This window comes from Prionailurus bengalensis, chromosome A3 (genome assembly GCF_016509475.1).
Source record: "Prionailurus bengalensis isolate Pbe53 chromosome A3, Fcat_Pben_1.1_paternal_pri, whole genome shotgun sequence".
Classification (NCBI taxonomy): Eukaryota; Metazoa; Chordata; class Mammalia; order Carnivora; family Felidae; genus Prionailurus; species Prionailurus bengalensis.
This window is the reverse complement of record NC_057354.1, coordinates 57,612,972-57,630,301: the sequence shown is the minus strand read 5'-3', so window position 1 is coordinate 57,630,301 and position 17,330 is coordinate 57,612,972. Positions and strand designations below refer to the sequence as shown.

The 17,330-nt window shown below is 39.5% G+C and overlaps 1 protein-coding gene across 1 annotated transcript in view; it reads left to right on the top strand.

The window, feature by feature from the left end:
* The window catches only part of SLC9A4 (solute carrier family 9 member A4), a 67,035-nt gene that overhangs the window by 37,337 nt on the left and 12,368 nt on the right, over positions 1–17,330 (top strand). The window contains exons 5-9 of the mRNA XM_043603056.1: positions 1,542–1,744; positions 2,352–2,438; positions 5,667–5,737; positions 9,794–9,955; positions 15,464–15,560. Coding sequence (XP_043458991.1) covers positions 1,542–1,744; positions 2,352–2,438; positions 5,667–5,737; positions 9,794–9,955; positions 15,464–15,560 — 620 coding nt within the window. The remainder of the gene's footprint in view (positions 1–1,541; positions 1,745–2,351; positions 2,439–5,666; positions 5,738–9,793; positions 9,956–15,463; positions 15,561–17,330) is intronic.

The window sequence follows — 17,330 nt, the reverse complement described above, 5'->3', positions numbered from 1 at the left end:
TAACACCACCAAGCTTCAGCCCAGCCTACAGGAATATAAACCATCTGAGAGAGTGTTCATATTATGGATACCTCAATATTGTTGGCCGTTGGTGACAATCCAACCCAATTCCTTCATGTTCTAGCTGGTGGAAGAGTCATCGAGAGAATGGCTGACTTGGCCATGACATAGTGAGGGACAAAGCCAGCTGTCAGAACCTAGTTCCCCCTCCCAGCATCCCAGCCTGACTCCTTGTGGCTAATAGTAGTTCACACTCAGGAAGGCTTATAACATTGTAAGTCCCTGTTTTCTATGGTTTACAGATAGTAAATTTATCTAAATCTTCCATCTATCTTCTGAGAGGAATACTACCATTACCTCCATTGAGCAGATAAAGGCACTCAGCACATCAAAAGATAAGAACCTTAGCCAAGGTCACATGACTAGTAAGTCTGTGGAGGAGCTCGGACAAACAAAACACAGTGAAAGATGTTAAATTCTACTGTCTCTCACACTGTCCAAGTGCTGGGTATCACAGGTTGCTTGCTGTGGGGCACCTGGGTGGCTCAGTCACTTAAGCGTCTGACTCTTGATTTCGGCTCTGGTCATAATCTCAGGGTTCGTGAGATTGAGCCCCCGTTGGGCTCCATGCTGACAGCAAGGAGGCTGCTTGGGATTCTCTCTCTCCCCTTCGCCCCTGCCCCCCTCCCCAGCCCTTCCCCTGCTCATTCTCTCTCTCAAATAATAAATGAATTTTTTAAAAAATTCAAAAAGTTTTGCTTGCTGTGAGGCATGTGTGATTAGAAGTCATGGGAGGATGCCAAGAGCTTTGTTCCACAGTAAAACCTCCTCTTTAGCCAGAGCTTTAGTGAAGGGACCTTTCCCACCAGGAAGCGCTGTGTTGGTGGGAAGCTAGGACATGTGGCCACAAGGGGATGGAAAGTCAGTGTGGTAGAAAACACCTCTGTGTTTTAAACAAGCTCTGCCATCCTCCACCTTCCACTTAATGACAGTGAGAACCCCCCTTTGAGCCCTTGCCAACTTTCTTGTTTGCACTGAACCTCAGGAAGAACCAAACCAACCACAAAAGTTTTGCTTACCCGGAAGAGACCACAATCACTAAGAGAGTCCTCTTATGTTTAAAATTATACACCTCCTTTGGTTACTCATTGAGAACACAAGATGATAAAAATGTTTCTTTCCCCAAAGCAATACCCTTGCTTTACCTAGTTTTGAAAGGCAGAGCAAAATCTATGAGTATAGATTAGAAAATATATGATATTTCTTATATGAGAAAGTATCAAGATTTTATTTCGTTAAACACACACACACACACACACACACACACAAGGTAGGAAAGTAACAATCTGAAGCACTATTGTTCACAACTACTCAAAAAGTGAAAACTTTTGTAAGATATTCTATTTGGGATGGACAGTCATGGGTATGATGGAATTAGGTTGCCTTGTTTTGTGGGCGCACGTGCAAGACTTGGGTTCCCTAGTACTGAATATCTACGTATTCATAACCTTCTGCTCTAATATATATTTCTCCCTTTCTAGGCGTATTTGCTCTCTTCTATGTCAGTAACCAGTTTCGGACTTTCCCCTTCTCCATCAAGGACCAGTGCATAATTTTCTACAGTGGTGTCCGAGGAGCTGGAAGTTTTTCACTTGCATTTTTGCTGCCTCTGTCTCTTTTTCCTAGGAAGAAAATGTTTGTCACTGCTACTCTTGTAGTTATATATTTTACTGTATTTATTCAGGTTGGTAGACTTCTTTCATATTTGAAATAAGTAGATTCTTTCAGGATTATGCATTAAATTAGTATAGTAATAGTATAGTGTCCCAAAAAAGGGACACTCTGATTTTTCAACGTGTGCTCAATTACTCCAGCTAAATTCTTAAATATTTCTAGATCATGTTTGTTCATCTTTTAACCTCTAAAATATGTTTCTTTTTAATCAATAAAACATATTGATCAAAGTATTCCTGGGTAACAGGCAAATGATAGTTATTCTACTGTATTTTGCTGGAAATAAGATTCCAATTAGTACTAGATAGTACAAGTTTTTGTTTTAGGTGGAGATATCTCTGAGTAAACTAGCGAGAGGTTATTTTAAGGGATGGCACTAAATTCCTGTTTTAAAGCAATGCCCATTTTCATTGCTTTTTTTTATTGCTTCACTGAAAAAATTAAATCAGAACTAATTAAATAAGAATTAAAGTAAACAGTAGAGCATTTATCTAGTAGCAGGTAGTACAAAACAAAGATGAACATTAGAAGCTCTAATAGTTTTGCTAATAGATTTGCTCTCTTTAATGAGAATCTTCACTACAATAATATTGTTTATTTTGCCATTTGTGATCTAGGGAATTACAATTGGCCCACTGGTCAGGTACCTGGATGTTAAAAAGACCAATAAAAAAGAATCCATCAACGAAGAGCTTCATATTCGTGTAAGTTTTCTATCATAATTAGCAAGTTAATAGGATGTTTTCCTTTGCCACTGGTAGGAGTAATCTAGAGCTTTGGTGCAGTTTTGTGTGTCCATGTCGCTGAACATAGCCTCTTTCCTTGCTTGTGCTAGTTTCTGATTGCTGCTGTAGGAAATTACCATAAATTTAGTGGCTTAAAAAAAACCCACAAAGTTATTATCTTATAGTTCTGGAGATCACAAGTTCAAAATGGTCTCAGTAGGCTAAAATCAAGATGTTGCAGGGCTGCATGTCTTTCTGGAGGTCTTAGGCAAGAATCTGTTTTCTTGCATCTTCCAGCTTCTAGAAGCTTCTAGAATTCCTTGGTTTGTGGACTCCTTCCATCTTCAAAGCTAGCAATGGCCGGTCAGGTCTTTTTTCATGCTGCATCACTCTGATACTGACTTTTCTGCCTCCCATACCCACATTAAAGACCTTTATGATTATATTAGGCCCATGTGGATAATTTAGGATATTCTTTCTGTCTTAAGGTTAGCAACCCTTAATCCACCTACTATCTTAATTTTTCTTTGCATATAAACTAACATATTCACAGGTTCTGGGGATTAGAACATGGACATCTTTGGGAACCATTATTCTGCCTATCACATCTGCTGCCCCTCAAAGATTCACATCTATTCCACATGCAAAATACATGAACTCTATCCTGACATCCCCAAAGTCTCAACCCATTATAGTGTCAACTCAAAGGCCACAATCTCATCTAAATTTTATCAGGTTCAAAAGCCCCAAATCCAGCATCCCAGTCATCTAAATGAGGGAAGAGGAGTGATCCTCTGGGTATAATCCATCCGGAAGCACAGCTCCTCTTTAATGCCAAACCTGTGGAACTCGAGAAACAAGTTGTCTGCTCCCAAAATACACTGGTTGAGCACTCACAGAGTAATGGTTATAGATATTCCTTTTCAAAAAAAGGGGGAAATAAAAGGGAAAAAGGATTCATATCCAAATTTCTAAGTCCACTTGGTTTCAAGGGCTAGGAATAACCTCTGTTCCACCAGATTAGAAGTCCAATCTGGGTTCCACTCTTTGGGTTCTCAGCTTCCACCCTATAGCCTGTAGCCTATGTTTTCAGCTCATTCCTTTGATCAGCTTGTTTCTTGCATGAGAATGTTGAGGTCCAACCATCCCCTTTCATTTTGTCTTTTCTCTGTCCCTTTTCGTCCAAGTTAGCGGTGTTACTGTCCGGTTTCAACAGGGAAGCAGAACAAGTAGGAGATAGATATAGATATAGATATAGATATAGATATAGATATACATATACATATACATATACATATACATATACATATACACATACATGTAGATGTAGATAGATTATATAGATATAGATATCAATATACATACACATATACATAGATATAGATATAGATATAGATATAGATGTTAAGAGCTTTGTTGTAAGGAATTGGCTCACTAGGCAAGTCCAGAATCTGTAGGACAAGCCTTCAAGGAGGGTAGACCAGAACCTTCAGGCATGAGCCACAACTGCTATGCAGTTGTGAATGTTCTTTATCGGAGAAACTTCAGCTCTACTCTTCAGGCCCTATAACTGAGCAAATTAGACCCACCCTTCCTCACTTTTAGATAACTGATTATGGACTTTAATCATATCTACTAAATACTGTTACACCAACATCTAGATTACTGTTAATAATACTTGGGGACAAGCCTTGCCAAAGTGACACCTCAAAAAACTATCATGGTGACTAATATTATGAATTGTCCTATGTACTTCTGAAATAATTGTTCCAATGGAATATGGGATCCTCTGCTCTTTCGGAATTTTTAATTACGAAAGGGTAAAGGCTTCTACTACTTCTGCAGGAACAGCCTAGTGGCAGTTTTCAGTGAAAACATTCAACCCTGACAAAGATGAAAATGAAGTTGGGCACGGCTTCTACCTGTTGGTTTAAGTTCAACACAATGTTGGAGGGATGCCATTTTGTATGGCTCCAGGGAATAAAAATGAGAGCGAATACATGGAAGACAGAAGGAAAGAGACTTCAGCTCAGTTAATGAAGAGCATTCTGGAAATAGCTATGGCGTACCCAAAGGTGAAATGGATGTGTACAAACGATGACTGGGAACGCTTGGCATAGCTGCTGAACAGGAGATTCAGGCTTTTAGGGGATTATTGACCCAGATAATCTTTAGGTTTCTTTTATCCCTGAAAGTTCATGGTTCTAACGCTGGAGAAACTGATGAAGCCTTTCAAAATCAGCCCTGAATTTTATGGCCAAAGTCATCCAAATCTAAACCCAAAATTTTCAAGACCATTTGAAAATACTCGACAGAAGGGATAGGGAGTGAGTGTTTAAAAATAAGAAATGATTTAACTTGATTGAAGATTTTTGTTTCTGTCTTTATCCCCTCTGTTCATTATTTTTAGAAATTAAATAGTATACCTAAGACAATAGAACATAGATATTCCCTCTTTTCTTATTTTTTCTCAAATAAAGTTACAATCATTGGTTGAGAATACATCAATTAAGTATTTCAGAATTAATTTAGTATTTTAATGTACTTTGCAAAACAAATTTTAGAAGTCAGCATAAATTTCATTGATTGCAAATTTAAATTATAAAGACTAATTCATAAGTTTTGAAGAGATTATCGTTTTTTTATGAAATTCCTATAAGCAATTTGGGTAAAGCAAATTTAGTGCAATTGGCTTGCATGGTGAAATATAAATACTGAGACAAAATAATCAGGTAAAAATGAGGCAGATAGATAAATTTTGTTGTTATATATTATTATTATTATTTTTATTATTATAAGATATCTGTAGAATTATATCTTCAGAAACTATAAATTGGATACTGACAATGTTTGCGGTGAAATTAAAAGGAACAATTAGTTATGACATCCATGTGATTTCAGTAATGAGACATTTTCTAAATCATTCTAGAAAAATATTATTCAAAGCAAATGGCAGGTATCCTGTTTTCATTGAAAGTTAGGCACATTATTAAGGAGCTTATCGACAGGATCTGTGAATCCTGAAACTCAGTTGAATTACCATGGAAGGCACTATAAGTTTCAGTTACATGAATGGGGTGATAGAAAAGAGGCTACACTCCAGGAAATTAAAGCCTCCTTTGTTTTCCAAAGTGTATTAGCTTTCCTTGTGTGTCTTTTAGGGTTAACGTTTCACTAGCAATCATTTTCCTGTATTTGGCTTGGCAGCTGATGGATCACCTGAAAGCTGGAATTGAAGATGTGTGTGGGCACTGGAGCCACTACCAAGTGAGAGACAAGTAAGGAGGCCGACAGTTTCGCTGACTTAGGAAGGATTATTTGTGGCCTGGGGAACCTCAAAACGTTACACTGAAAACTGAGCAGTTGACTAGAAAGAATCCAGAGGAACGGGACCAAGAATATGAAGGGCCTGGGAGCCATGGCACGGAAGGGGCAGGTGGGAGCACTGGGAATGCCCAGCCTGTAAAAAGGAGAGCGCTCAGGGGGAAGGGGCTGCTGACTTAGCCGAGGCTGTGTCAGAACTAGACTAGAGAACAACTTTCAGATTGAAAGGAGACAAGTCGAATCTAAGTTTAAAACAAGAAGTTCCCCAGTGAGAAGAGAAGCTCAACCATGACTTCATAAGGCTATTAAGGGAGTTTGGTGAATCGTCAGGATCCTGGGAAGGAGAGTCCTCCCCTGGGGAGGGAGGTTGTGGAGGAAGACCTTCAAGGGTCCTTTCCACATATGATTCCGTAAGAATGTTAAATGTCCCTCTCCTCTGCCACCATCTCACATTTCAGAACACATTCTCTCCCTGGATTTAGTCTACAGCGTATTTCTTCTGTGGCCCCGAGGAGAATTTCACTCAGGATAAGGAAGATAAGAGTTTGTAAGTTAAACATAGCTATTTAGCAAACGCAGGAGTTAGCAGTAGTTGAATTAACCGAATGGTAGATGTCTTCTTTCTAGGGATGCCAACATATTAATGTTGGTGATTCCAAGAGAAACTAGACCTTGAAAGTTCTGGCTGTCAAGGAGTAGTGGCACCTACGTTAGAAACTGGGAGCTTATGGGTGGGCTTTTTACATTTTATTTTATTATTTATTTATTTATTTATTTATTTATTTAGTGTGTGTGTGTGTGTGTGTGTGTGTGTGTATGTGTGTGTGTGTGTGTGTATGTATGTGTGTGTGTGTGTGGTTAATCTACTTTTTAATTTTAATTCCAGTTAGTTAGCATACAGTGTTATTATTAGTTTCAGGTGCACAATATAGTGATTTCAACACTTCCATACAATAATACCCTGTGCTCATCACAACAAGTATACTCTTTAATGACCATCACCAATTTCGCCCATCCCCCCCTCCCACCTCTCTGGTAACCATCTGTTAGTTCTCTATAGTTAAGAGTCTCTTGGTTTGTCTCTCTTTCTCTTTTTTTTTTCCTTTGCTCATTTGTTTTGTTTCTTAAATTCCACATATGAGTGAAATCATAGGATATTTGTCTTTCTCTTTTTTATTTCGCTTAGCGTTATACTCTCTAGCTCCATCGATGTTGTTTCAAATGGAAAGATTTCTTTCTTTTTTATGGCTGACGAATATTCCATTATATATACACGTATATATGCCACACCTTCTTTATCCATTCATCATTCGATAGACACTGGGGCTGCTTCTATAGTTTGACTATTGCAAATAATGCTGCTATAAACCAGGGTGCATGTATCCCTTTGAATTAGTGTTTTTGTGTTTTGGGGGTAAGGTAGTACAATTCTGCAATCAGAGCATAGTTCTATTTTTAACTTTTAAAGGAACCTCCATGCTGTTTTCCACAGTGGCTGCACCAGTTTGCATTCTGAGTGGGCTTTCTTTATGAGATAAAAACTATAGTTTTAGCAGTCCTCCTAGTGTTAAAATAGAACTTAAGTCATGGGAATGTTCACCAATCTAGAACCTAGGTCATGGATTTTTTAAGTTTAAATCCTATAGTTCTTCCAGTGAAAAATCATTTAATATTATTCTATTTAGCCAAATCGGTACCAAATTTTCTAGACCCCAAGACATATATTGAGAGCAGTAAGATGCACCCAATGCACTCAAGATTCTCACAATTTGGTAGACAGGATCCTGGGGGAACAAAGAGAGAAAGAGCTCCAACAGATACTGATGATCTGTATAAGAAACACTATAACGGAGGTAAATGCACGGAACTGCTATAATACAGAAACAAGAGTGCATTTTGAAAATAAATGAGGTGTTCTACAGGCAAAGAAGAATGGAAAACATGCCAAGCAATAGCAGTAACAGCAGAGTATTTCCAAATGTAAAGGCAACAAAGAGCATAGCATGGTTTGGACACAGTCCGAAAAAGGAACATAGTAAGACAAGAGCTTGGAAAGGCAGAGATACGCTTCTGTGGCACAATGCTAAGGAGTCCTAGAGAGCCATTAATCCTATAAAATTCTATTTGACCTTTAATAGTCAGATCAAAAGGCTTTTAAATATGAGAATAACATGACCATACTTGGCTTTGGGGAGGCAAACAACAACAGAGATATGGAAGCTGGGTTTGAAACAGATACTGTGGGGAGGGAGACCTGTAAGGGATGTTCACATGGATGTAAGAGTTTCATCTTGCAAGCATAAAATAAGCCTCAGGTACTGTGCTATCTGTTTCATATATGGTATCTTACCTGACATCCTGAATCTCCTGCGTTAGCGCTATTTTTCTCCTTGAAGATAAAGAAACCAACTCCAAGAGATCAACTAACCTATTCTACAGTGGAACCTTGATTGAATTCAGGTCTGGCTTTAGGACCTCTTCCGATTTCAATGAACCATAGAGCTTTCAGAATCATAAGGATGAGGAATTAGCAGAAAGAGCACTGAAATATTTCTGAGGTGGAAATGGTGACTGGCTATGGACATAACCAGGAGGGCTAAGAAAGAGGCAATAATAATGACTTTCAGATTTCCAGATAGCAAGTCTAGGGGACTAACAATGCCATGGTTAAATGTATAGACTATAGAAGAATGTTTAATTAAATAATAGCTAGGTGAGGTAACGACATGTATGTGAAGAGGGGAAGCTGAGGACAGGACTCTGAGAAGTTTCCATTCCTCCGGAGCAGGTAAGGAAGGGGAAGAGATTTGGAAGAAGTCTTTAGGGAGGCTGGAAGGGAAGCATGTATGAATCAGGAAGTGGAAGGCACAGAGGAAATGACCCCGTGGCACATCAGGAGAAGCCATGGGGCAAGTAAGGCAAGGGCAACAGCACCAACTAGCATTGAACTGTAAAGGTCAAGGTGAGCTCAGTGTGAAGAGTGTCAGAGAAGTCCTGATGGGTGGCGAGCAATGTCGGTAGATTGAGCAATAAATAGGAACAACAGCCTCTTGTGAAGAAAGAGAGAAAACAAGAAGGCTGAGGGTTTGACCCATTTGGAGCAAGAGCAGGCACGAGCTAAACACAGATCATAAGGTATCACAGCCTGCTAACCCCGGAGGAGACTTGAGTGATAAAGCATCCATCCGCCTCACAGGCCAGGAAACCAATCACCAGATAATAAGCCAGCAGCTCAGGGAGTTATGTTCCCCTCCAGAAAATAAAGCAGGCAGACAAATTACTCTTTGAATGTAAAATGATTGGAAGTGTTGACAATGTCTACCCCAAACAAATGGCCAACTCTGAAGGCACCATATGCATACGTGCAGCTCAGTCTAATGGGCCAGCCAGAGGTTTGCTACAATAGTCGGCGGCCATCAGCGCCTAGCCTATTCAGATTCTCCATCATTCAGACTGTCAGGATAGATGTGGGGTCTCCCCCCAGCCCCTCCTTAATTGTCAGGATTCAAAATGATCTGCAGCATAATGGGCAAAACTACTGTAACTACCAGGCCATTTAAATTTATTGGGTTCTGGTTGAATAGGCCAGTATTACTGTAAGAGCAGCTGCCACTGTTAGGAGGCTATTAGAATGAAACATTTGTTCAAAAGCCTCAACCCCTCATTTCTTCTTTTACAATTGGAGCTGGGCTGGGCTGGGCCTCCCCCGCTCCCCACTTATGCATACTTTTCTGCCCTGATTGCAGCTTGTCCCCTCCTTTTGTTTAGTTGATTTTCAATGTATTCAGGCCAGTAGGCTATTCTTCCTTTACTTAAAAAAAAAAAATATATATATATATATATACATATATATATATATATATTCTATGATTTTTTTAATGTGTCCAAAGACTGAATTCTCAGCCCTGTCCTCGAGTTCAGAATACAGTTAGTCTGTTTTAAGAAAAATATATACTTCCATAACACATACAGAGATCAAAGATTGTCAAACCGTTGGTCTTTGTTTTTAGGTTTAAGAAGTTTGATCACAGATATTTACGGAAAATCCTAATCCGAAAGAACCAGCCCAAGTCAAGCATTGTCTCTTTGTACAAGAAGCTGGAAATGAAGCAAGCTATTGAGATGGTAGAAACTGGGATCCTCAGTACCGCAGCCTTTTCCGTACCGTGCCAGTAAGTTCTCTATGCCCTTTGATCTGGACTTTACATGTCAGAATTCCAAGGGCACACATTCATTGTTCAACTGAGAGATAATACTAGGATCAGAGAGGCAGATATTGAAAGAAAGGAATTGTGAAAAAGGGATGACCTGAGTCTTGGCAGCTTGTAGTCTGGCCCACGCTCAACCTACGTCACCCAGTTTTTGAAAAGTACTTTCTAGCAAAAGTTGTGCGACAGTTGTATGACACCTTTCTTTGGGAAGGAGGGGCAAGTGAACTTACAGAATTATGGCATGGTTTACAAGACTCTTTCTTTCTCTTTTTGATTAATTGCTACCCTTTAGCCGCTGTTGTTTTGATTCTGCTAATCCTATAGTAAAAATTATATGCATTTCTCCCATAAGTCATTTCTCTTCCATCCTCGTATGAGGAGAGACCTGGTCAGCACCTTGTGACGCTAACTGGGATTCGGGGATGAGTGGTGGAAACCAGAGGTGTGGTGGTTGGTGGGCTACTTAAATTTACCACCCTCCCCCACCCCGTCAAGGATGTCCAGGTTTCTTCCAAGAAGCAGTTTATGAATTGAGCAAACTACTCACAACATATTTAAGATAAGGAACACCTGCATTCTGTCATCTTCTGTAGGTAAAGTCACTTGATCGTGAGCTTCAACTGTATCTTCATGTTTGAAAAGCAGGTGAAGAACAGGTAGCAATAAAATTTTCACTCATGCCTGAGTGTTATCTCACATCCCTTACTTGCTAATGAATCAGAAACACCCTCACCTTTCTTCCATGGCCTGGAAAAAATCTAAAGTAGCATCCTAGAGGGCATCTTGGTATGAACATAAAGCTTTCTGCCTTATTTCTCAGTGAGACTTTTTGTGGTTGGTTGGTTGGTTTCGGTGCTGCCCACTGCATGGCTTGCTTTAAGGAAACTTCTGATATTAAAACGGCAGTGAGCTAACAAATATTTATCGGCAATGCCATGCGGAGCCATATTAGAGCCTAAGGCAGAGGAAAAAATCAGGAATATTGATTCTGTCTTTATTTAAAGTGCTGGTATTTAATTCATTGTGGCTTTTTTCTTCTTTGCATTGACCTTTGTTTTCTAAATTATTTCTAAATAGTTTCTAAATATTTCTAAATTATTTCTAAATAATTTCTAAATTATTGCATTTGAATCCTACTTAACTTGATTTAACTTAATTTTTGGCATCACCTTAGGCCCAAACCTGTTCCTTGGGCACTTATTATGGGCCAGGGACTGTAAAACAAACATGTCATGGAGCTCATACCCTAGCAGGGTCATGGCATTAATAAAAAAAGGTCTGGGCCACCTGGGTAGCTCAGTTGGTTAAGCATCCGATTCTTGATTTGGGCCCAGGTCATGATTTCACAGGTCATGACATCTCTTGGCAGCCTTGCGTAGGGTCCTCTGTCCATCTTGCTCTCTGCCCCTCCCCCGAGTGTGCTTGCTCTCTCTCTCAAAATAAATAAATAAACTTTTTTTCTTTTAAAGGCCTTACAAACACATAATCATAAAATCTAGGAAGCTATGAGAGTATAAGAGGTGACCCTCTGGTGTCCAGGCATTTGGCTTGCTCTAATGGGAGTTAATGCATTGCAGGAGGCCTGGATAAGTTCAGGTGCTTTAGACCATTAGGAACTTCCTCAGTTGGTTTGCTTACTAGTTATGTGAGCTCTCGGTCTAAGAATGTAGGGGCACTTATCTCAAATGCAATCTATCATGTGTTAAACCATATTTTGAATCTCTGTATTACACTGCACTGGTTGCAAGCAATTGCCCCTGTTTCTAACCTCAAGACAGTTTTCAAGCCAGTTTTATTGGGAGGGATCCTGTCTGTCGAGTCACTTATTTTTTAGACACTGATTCAAGATTAGTAAGAGAGACTTATAAGTTAGAGACTTTTTTTTTCCTCCTGTAGCCCAAACCAGTTAGTAAACTAGGATAGGAGAGGAGATTCTTTTAACTGATATTTAATGCAAGTTAAACTGTATTTAAATCGCATTTATTTGATCTCATCAGAAATCTGGACGACATCAAGCAGAAGGAATTCCTCTCCTGAGATCAAAGCAGCCAATTTCTTCAAAACAAACCTTCGTACAATAATAGGAAAAAGAAGTGTGTACCCAGCTCACTTTTTATTATTCTGTATGAGACGATAACAACAAAATGCAGATACATTTGTGTCTTTAGAAGTTGAAGCAATTGTTCTGCAAGAGGTTTAGCTTTGCAAAGTCTTCAGGAGAACACCGCCACCAGAAGCTGTCAATAGCATGGTGCAGATGGTGTTAACTCTACGAAATACCCTTACTTTTACGTGCATTATGTTATTTGACCCTCAAAACAACCCCACGGGATTGATAGAGTATGTACTGGGATTATTGGCTTCAATACAAGGCACCTCGTTTTACCAAGGAGTGGTAAGCTTTTAGAAATATCAGACGATAAAGGCTCAACCTCTTGAAAGTGTCAAAGCTTTCAAAAATATGTGGTCAATATTAAAGAGATATTAAAGTAAATACATTTATAGGCATAGCAAACTACAACTGTACAACTTCAAAACATCATACTTAAAAACTCCCAAATAATTCTAACATGTCGTTTGCAAAAAAGCACAAATTAATTTATTGTAGTTTAAGGATTTTTGAATCGATCACACGCTGACAGGTGTAGGTTTGCATTTCTGCGTTCTTATACCAAAGATTCTGGGATGACGATAATGGTGCCATTTTCACCTCCATAATGGAACATGGTGTTGTGCAGAGCTGGGCCCTCCTCTGTGCCACTCTTCACTCATTCTAAATGTTGGTCATCTTCGTGACCTTTCTACAAAGACACAAGGAACCCACACTAGAGAAGAGCAGTTAGGTGCCATTAGTTGATCAGTGGGCACATTCTCCAGTCACCTTAGCATATGTTTCTCATGGATTTCACGTGTAAAGCTATCACAAGAGAATGGGTTCTTACAAATGAATCAGGGGATAATATTTGATCTTTTACGAATTCATATTATGGCATGAATAAGAACATCTACAAGTTCATATCTATATTGCTGTGTTTAGAACTGAAGCCTCTTTTTACATTATTATAGCATCTGATTTAGAAAAGTTAAGAGAAGGGTGCCTGGGTGGCTCAGTTGGTTGAGCGTCCGACTCTGATTTTGGCCCACGTCGTGATCTCATGGTCATGGGATTTAGCCCCGTGTCAGGCTCCAAGCTGAGCGTAGAGCCTGCCTGGGATTCTCGCTCTCCCTCTCTCTCTCTCTCTGCCCCTCTCCTGCATGCGCACATACACTCTTTCTCAAAATAAATAAATAAACTTAAAAGTTAAGAGAATTATGAAGCTTTTATTGAAATACACTTAGGTTCAGATTTTCCCAGTTTGATTCAATAGCTATGAAATTACCACGGGGCTTTCATTTAAGGTGATGGAAATTTCCTTTATGGATAATGAATAAATGTTCCAGTGACAAGTCTTTCAACTTACAATTTAACTTATTTGATCTAGAGATTATTAACATTCTGTTTTTCTAAGGATTGTACCTTTCCGGATAATAAGATCATTTCAGGGATGATTTTGCTAATGAGTGGCATGTAGAAAACTCCAGGTATCCCCTTGCCTAAATTAATAATTCCTCTGTATAATTTCATATCTGTAGCTTCCCAGTGTGGGTCAATGAAAGATAGTGGTTTTGGGATACCTGTATTACACATCCAGCCAACAGCCTGAATGGACCTTAATTAAGTCTGGTCTTTCCCAAAGTGGGCAATTACAAACTGGGGAGAGTGCCAAGTTAGATCTCCTGCTATCTCAAATTTAATTTGACCATCTTATGACTTTTTCCTAGTTGGTTGTGAATCTCATTATGAACATAGGAATGTAACTTTTTGATTAGCTGTTGTTTCTGCTTGGCAAGAGATTGCTTCCATTATAACAAAAGAATGTGCTCAGATTGTGGGAATGTGTAGGTGTACCTCAATCAGAATAGATTTTATTTCAAGGACTTTTAAACAGTTAGGTTGAAATGCCCTGATAAGACTGTTTAGATCACCAAGGGTGGTAACCGAATATCAATAGTGTTGACATTTGCAGCTCTGAGATACAGAAACTCTGATTTCAAGGATTTTGTAGAAAGGGCATTAGTCAGTCTACAAATAGTATTGCTAAATAAATTCTGGCATACTGTGATATCTGGTATCCAAGTCCTTAAAGACATTTTACCAATTGTACTTTTAAAATGTTCTTACAAAATGTACTTACAAAGTGTACCAAAATACTTACTTGCAAAATGTCCTTGCTATTTATGGCTCTATTGCTACTAACGTTTGGGAAAAAATACTTTAAAAGTGGCTTGTATTATAACCAATAACTACTTATCTTCATGATCAATTATCCTAAGACCTCTGCATGGTGATAGTGGCATCTCAGCGCCCTTATGCACTGAGAAGAGTTGCGGTAAGGAACGAAAAAGAAATCAATAGTCTGTAAGGTTTTATACCAAGATATTAATGGAAGGGATAGTATTAAAAGACAGATTTAATTTTCCTCAGTTTTCTCTTTTTTGTTCTTACTTTCTATAGTGAACATACATTATTTATTCGCTGAAACATTTTTTAGAAATTCCTGCCAGCGGATTGAAATGATTGAAATCAAATATATTTGTCACATGAGAATTCCGCACATAGCGATGTCATGCCTTTGACATCCTCAGAAGACAATTGTGCATTGACTGATAACCTGGACATGACTTGATTCTTAAATCCTTTCGGGGGTGCGGCAGGGGGAGGGCTCATGGTGAAGGAAGCCCTGGGGAGCTGTTCATGCGGAGGCCGGGAGCGGTCAACTGCTTCTAGAGTCTCACAGAGTGCCCAGTGTCTCAGAGCTCGCCTGGCTTTCAGAATATAAATGGCCTAAATATGATTCTAGTTTCTTACAACTGTTCTTTAACCAAATATAAAATCTCTGAAGGGCCAGTTCCAAAATTTTAACACTCCCTTAGATCAGAGCTATCCAAAACGTGGTGGGCAGATGATGTCCGTGAGCTGTTTGTCACCTGTTTGAAATGAGAGAAGTACAGCCTTGACTGAGTAATCTTATTGCCGTGGACTCTAACCGTAAAACATTCGATTTTAATTTTATAGTATCTTTTTAAAAATTTATATTCTAACAATTGACCGTTGTATTTAACCAACATATCTCTTTGTAATGAATATGGAGGAAAAAATAACAGATTTGTAACCACCTTAAACCCCTTTTAAATAAAGGGATTAGAATAATTCCCACATAAAAGCTATAGGGAGGAAACCTTATCTTCAAAATGTAAGTCATGACACACGTACCGACATTTCACATGAATTGACTAAAACAATAGAAAAAAATGATGTAAAAATAGGGGTTCTGGAACTTAGAATGCCCACACGTATGTTGATACTTCTGTGGCACTCTTGCCAAGATGCAAGAATAATGCTTGGCTTCCCTCCAATGATGTTTGCAGGGCCCAGAGGATACACAGAATCAAAAGGCTTTCCCCCGAAGACGTGCAATCCATGAGGGACATCCTGACACGCAATATGTACCAAGTTCGACAAAGGGTGTGTATAAACTATCTGCCTTGTTCCTGGGCCTGTCCTTGGAACTGGTCATTCAAGAATCAGTTCTTATTCACATTATCTCCTCTGCAGCAGCCTTCTTGCTAAACGACTTCTTTCTGCTTAATTGCAAGAACAGAAAGTTAATTGTTACTTTTCTGCTAAAAAAAAAAATTGGCACGTGTGGTGTAGAAAAGAATGCAAATCCAATTGCTGGCCCTAGGGGTCAGGCTGCCCTAGCCCTGCAGCCTGGTACTTTCCAGAAGCAACAGGCCTCCCTCTGCCTCCGGAGATGAACAAGCGGTGGCTCTCACTCACCGCCCCACAGAGAAAGATGGCAGCGGGATGCCAATGGCAGTCAAGTTGTCCTGATCTGATTGACTGTAATAGAGCTTAAAAAATTGAGGTGGTTGTTGCAACTACAATGCTGACCGCCTACATCAAAGGAGATGTACTTGGCATATTATTTTTCAATTCTGGATAAAGGTATGGAGTCTATACTACCACTTGGGAACTGGTGCCAAGTGTATAGTCAGAACATTCCCGGGGGCGGTGGGTGAGTCCTTCTGAAATTTTGATTTAGTCAAATGACATTTAAGCCTGTGAACTCTACTTAGGAGTTGTTGTTGTTGTTTGTTTGTTTTTAATTTTTTTTTAAGTTTGACTATCCCAATTCTTACGATATGATTATAAGTAAATTCATTGTGAGGCCCTTGGTTATAGATCATAGTCTTGATGGGACCAAAAAAGCCATCAGGTGAAAGCCCCTCGTTTTCAAGTAGAAGATGCTGAGGTTAGGAGAGTTGTTTATCTGACCTGTTGAAGGTCACACACACAAAATCCAAGTTAAGAAGCTAGGTCTTCCAGCAGTCTACCCAGTGCTCTTTCCATGACTCCTGACTTATGTGATCCAGTTAAAGGGAATGTTTTCTGGCTTCCCGTTTTGGAAAGGTCAGTGATTAAGGGGAATGTGTCAGCAAAGACTCTGCACCTGCTGAAGGAATATAGGTCAGCATCAATCATAGCAAGCTTAGAGTAAATGCAAGAGCTTTCAAATCATTCCAAGCGAAACTGTTTCAGTAAGACTATCACATTCTGATAAATAGTTAGATAAATTGTTAAGAACTTCCTGGTTTGAAGAAGGTCGGCTAGCTTAGTGAGGGCCAGAGCTCGATGAAGGCTGACAAAAGCATAGCCTTTTCTCCTTGTTTATGAAGGTTGGATTTAAGGAAAGGCCCAGAAATGGAGATGGAGATCCTGGGACTCCAACCCAGCTTAAAATGAGGCCAAATACCCATTCTGTCTTTATTCCCTTTTATGCAGGTTCCCAGATAGCCACCTTTCTTCTTTTATAACGGTGCTTATTCAGTCTGTCTTCAGGCTTCTCCCTTCTAAGCCACGTAGCATCCTCCTTTCTTGTTGCCCCCAAATAAGCAGATAGGTCATGAAGGTTACATGGGGAGAACGTAAATAATAAATGGAAGGGAGTCAAGCTCTTGAGATGGCTTTTGCCTCCACTTTTGTTCCTTTGAGAGAGTGAAATTCACCAGTCCTTCCCCTTCCTGTCTCCTTTCTTCACCATCTTTTATGTAGGCCATGTGACTCCTCTTTTCCCTGTGGTCCTCTTGCCCTCTTGAAGGAAAAACTGCTCTAGAGATGCAATGCAGGACAGCTGTCTGTCTCCTTTGTTTCTAGTGGGCAATCTACGGTTTTGAAGATTGTCACAAAAGGCGACGGCTGTAGTCTCTAGCCTGGGTGATAGGTCAGTGGGCC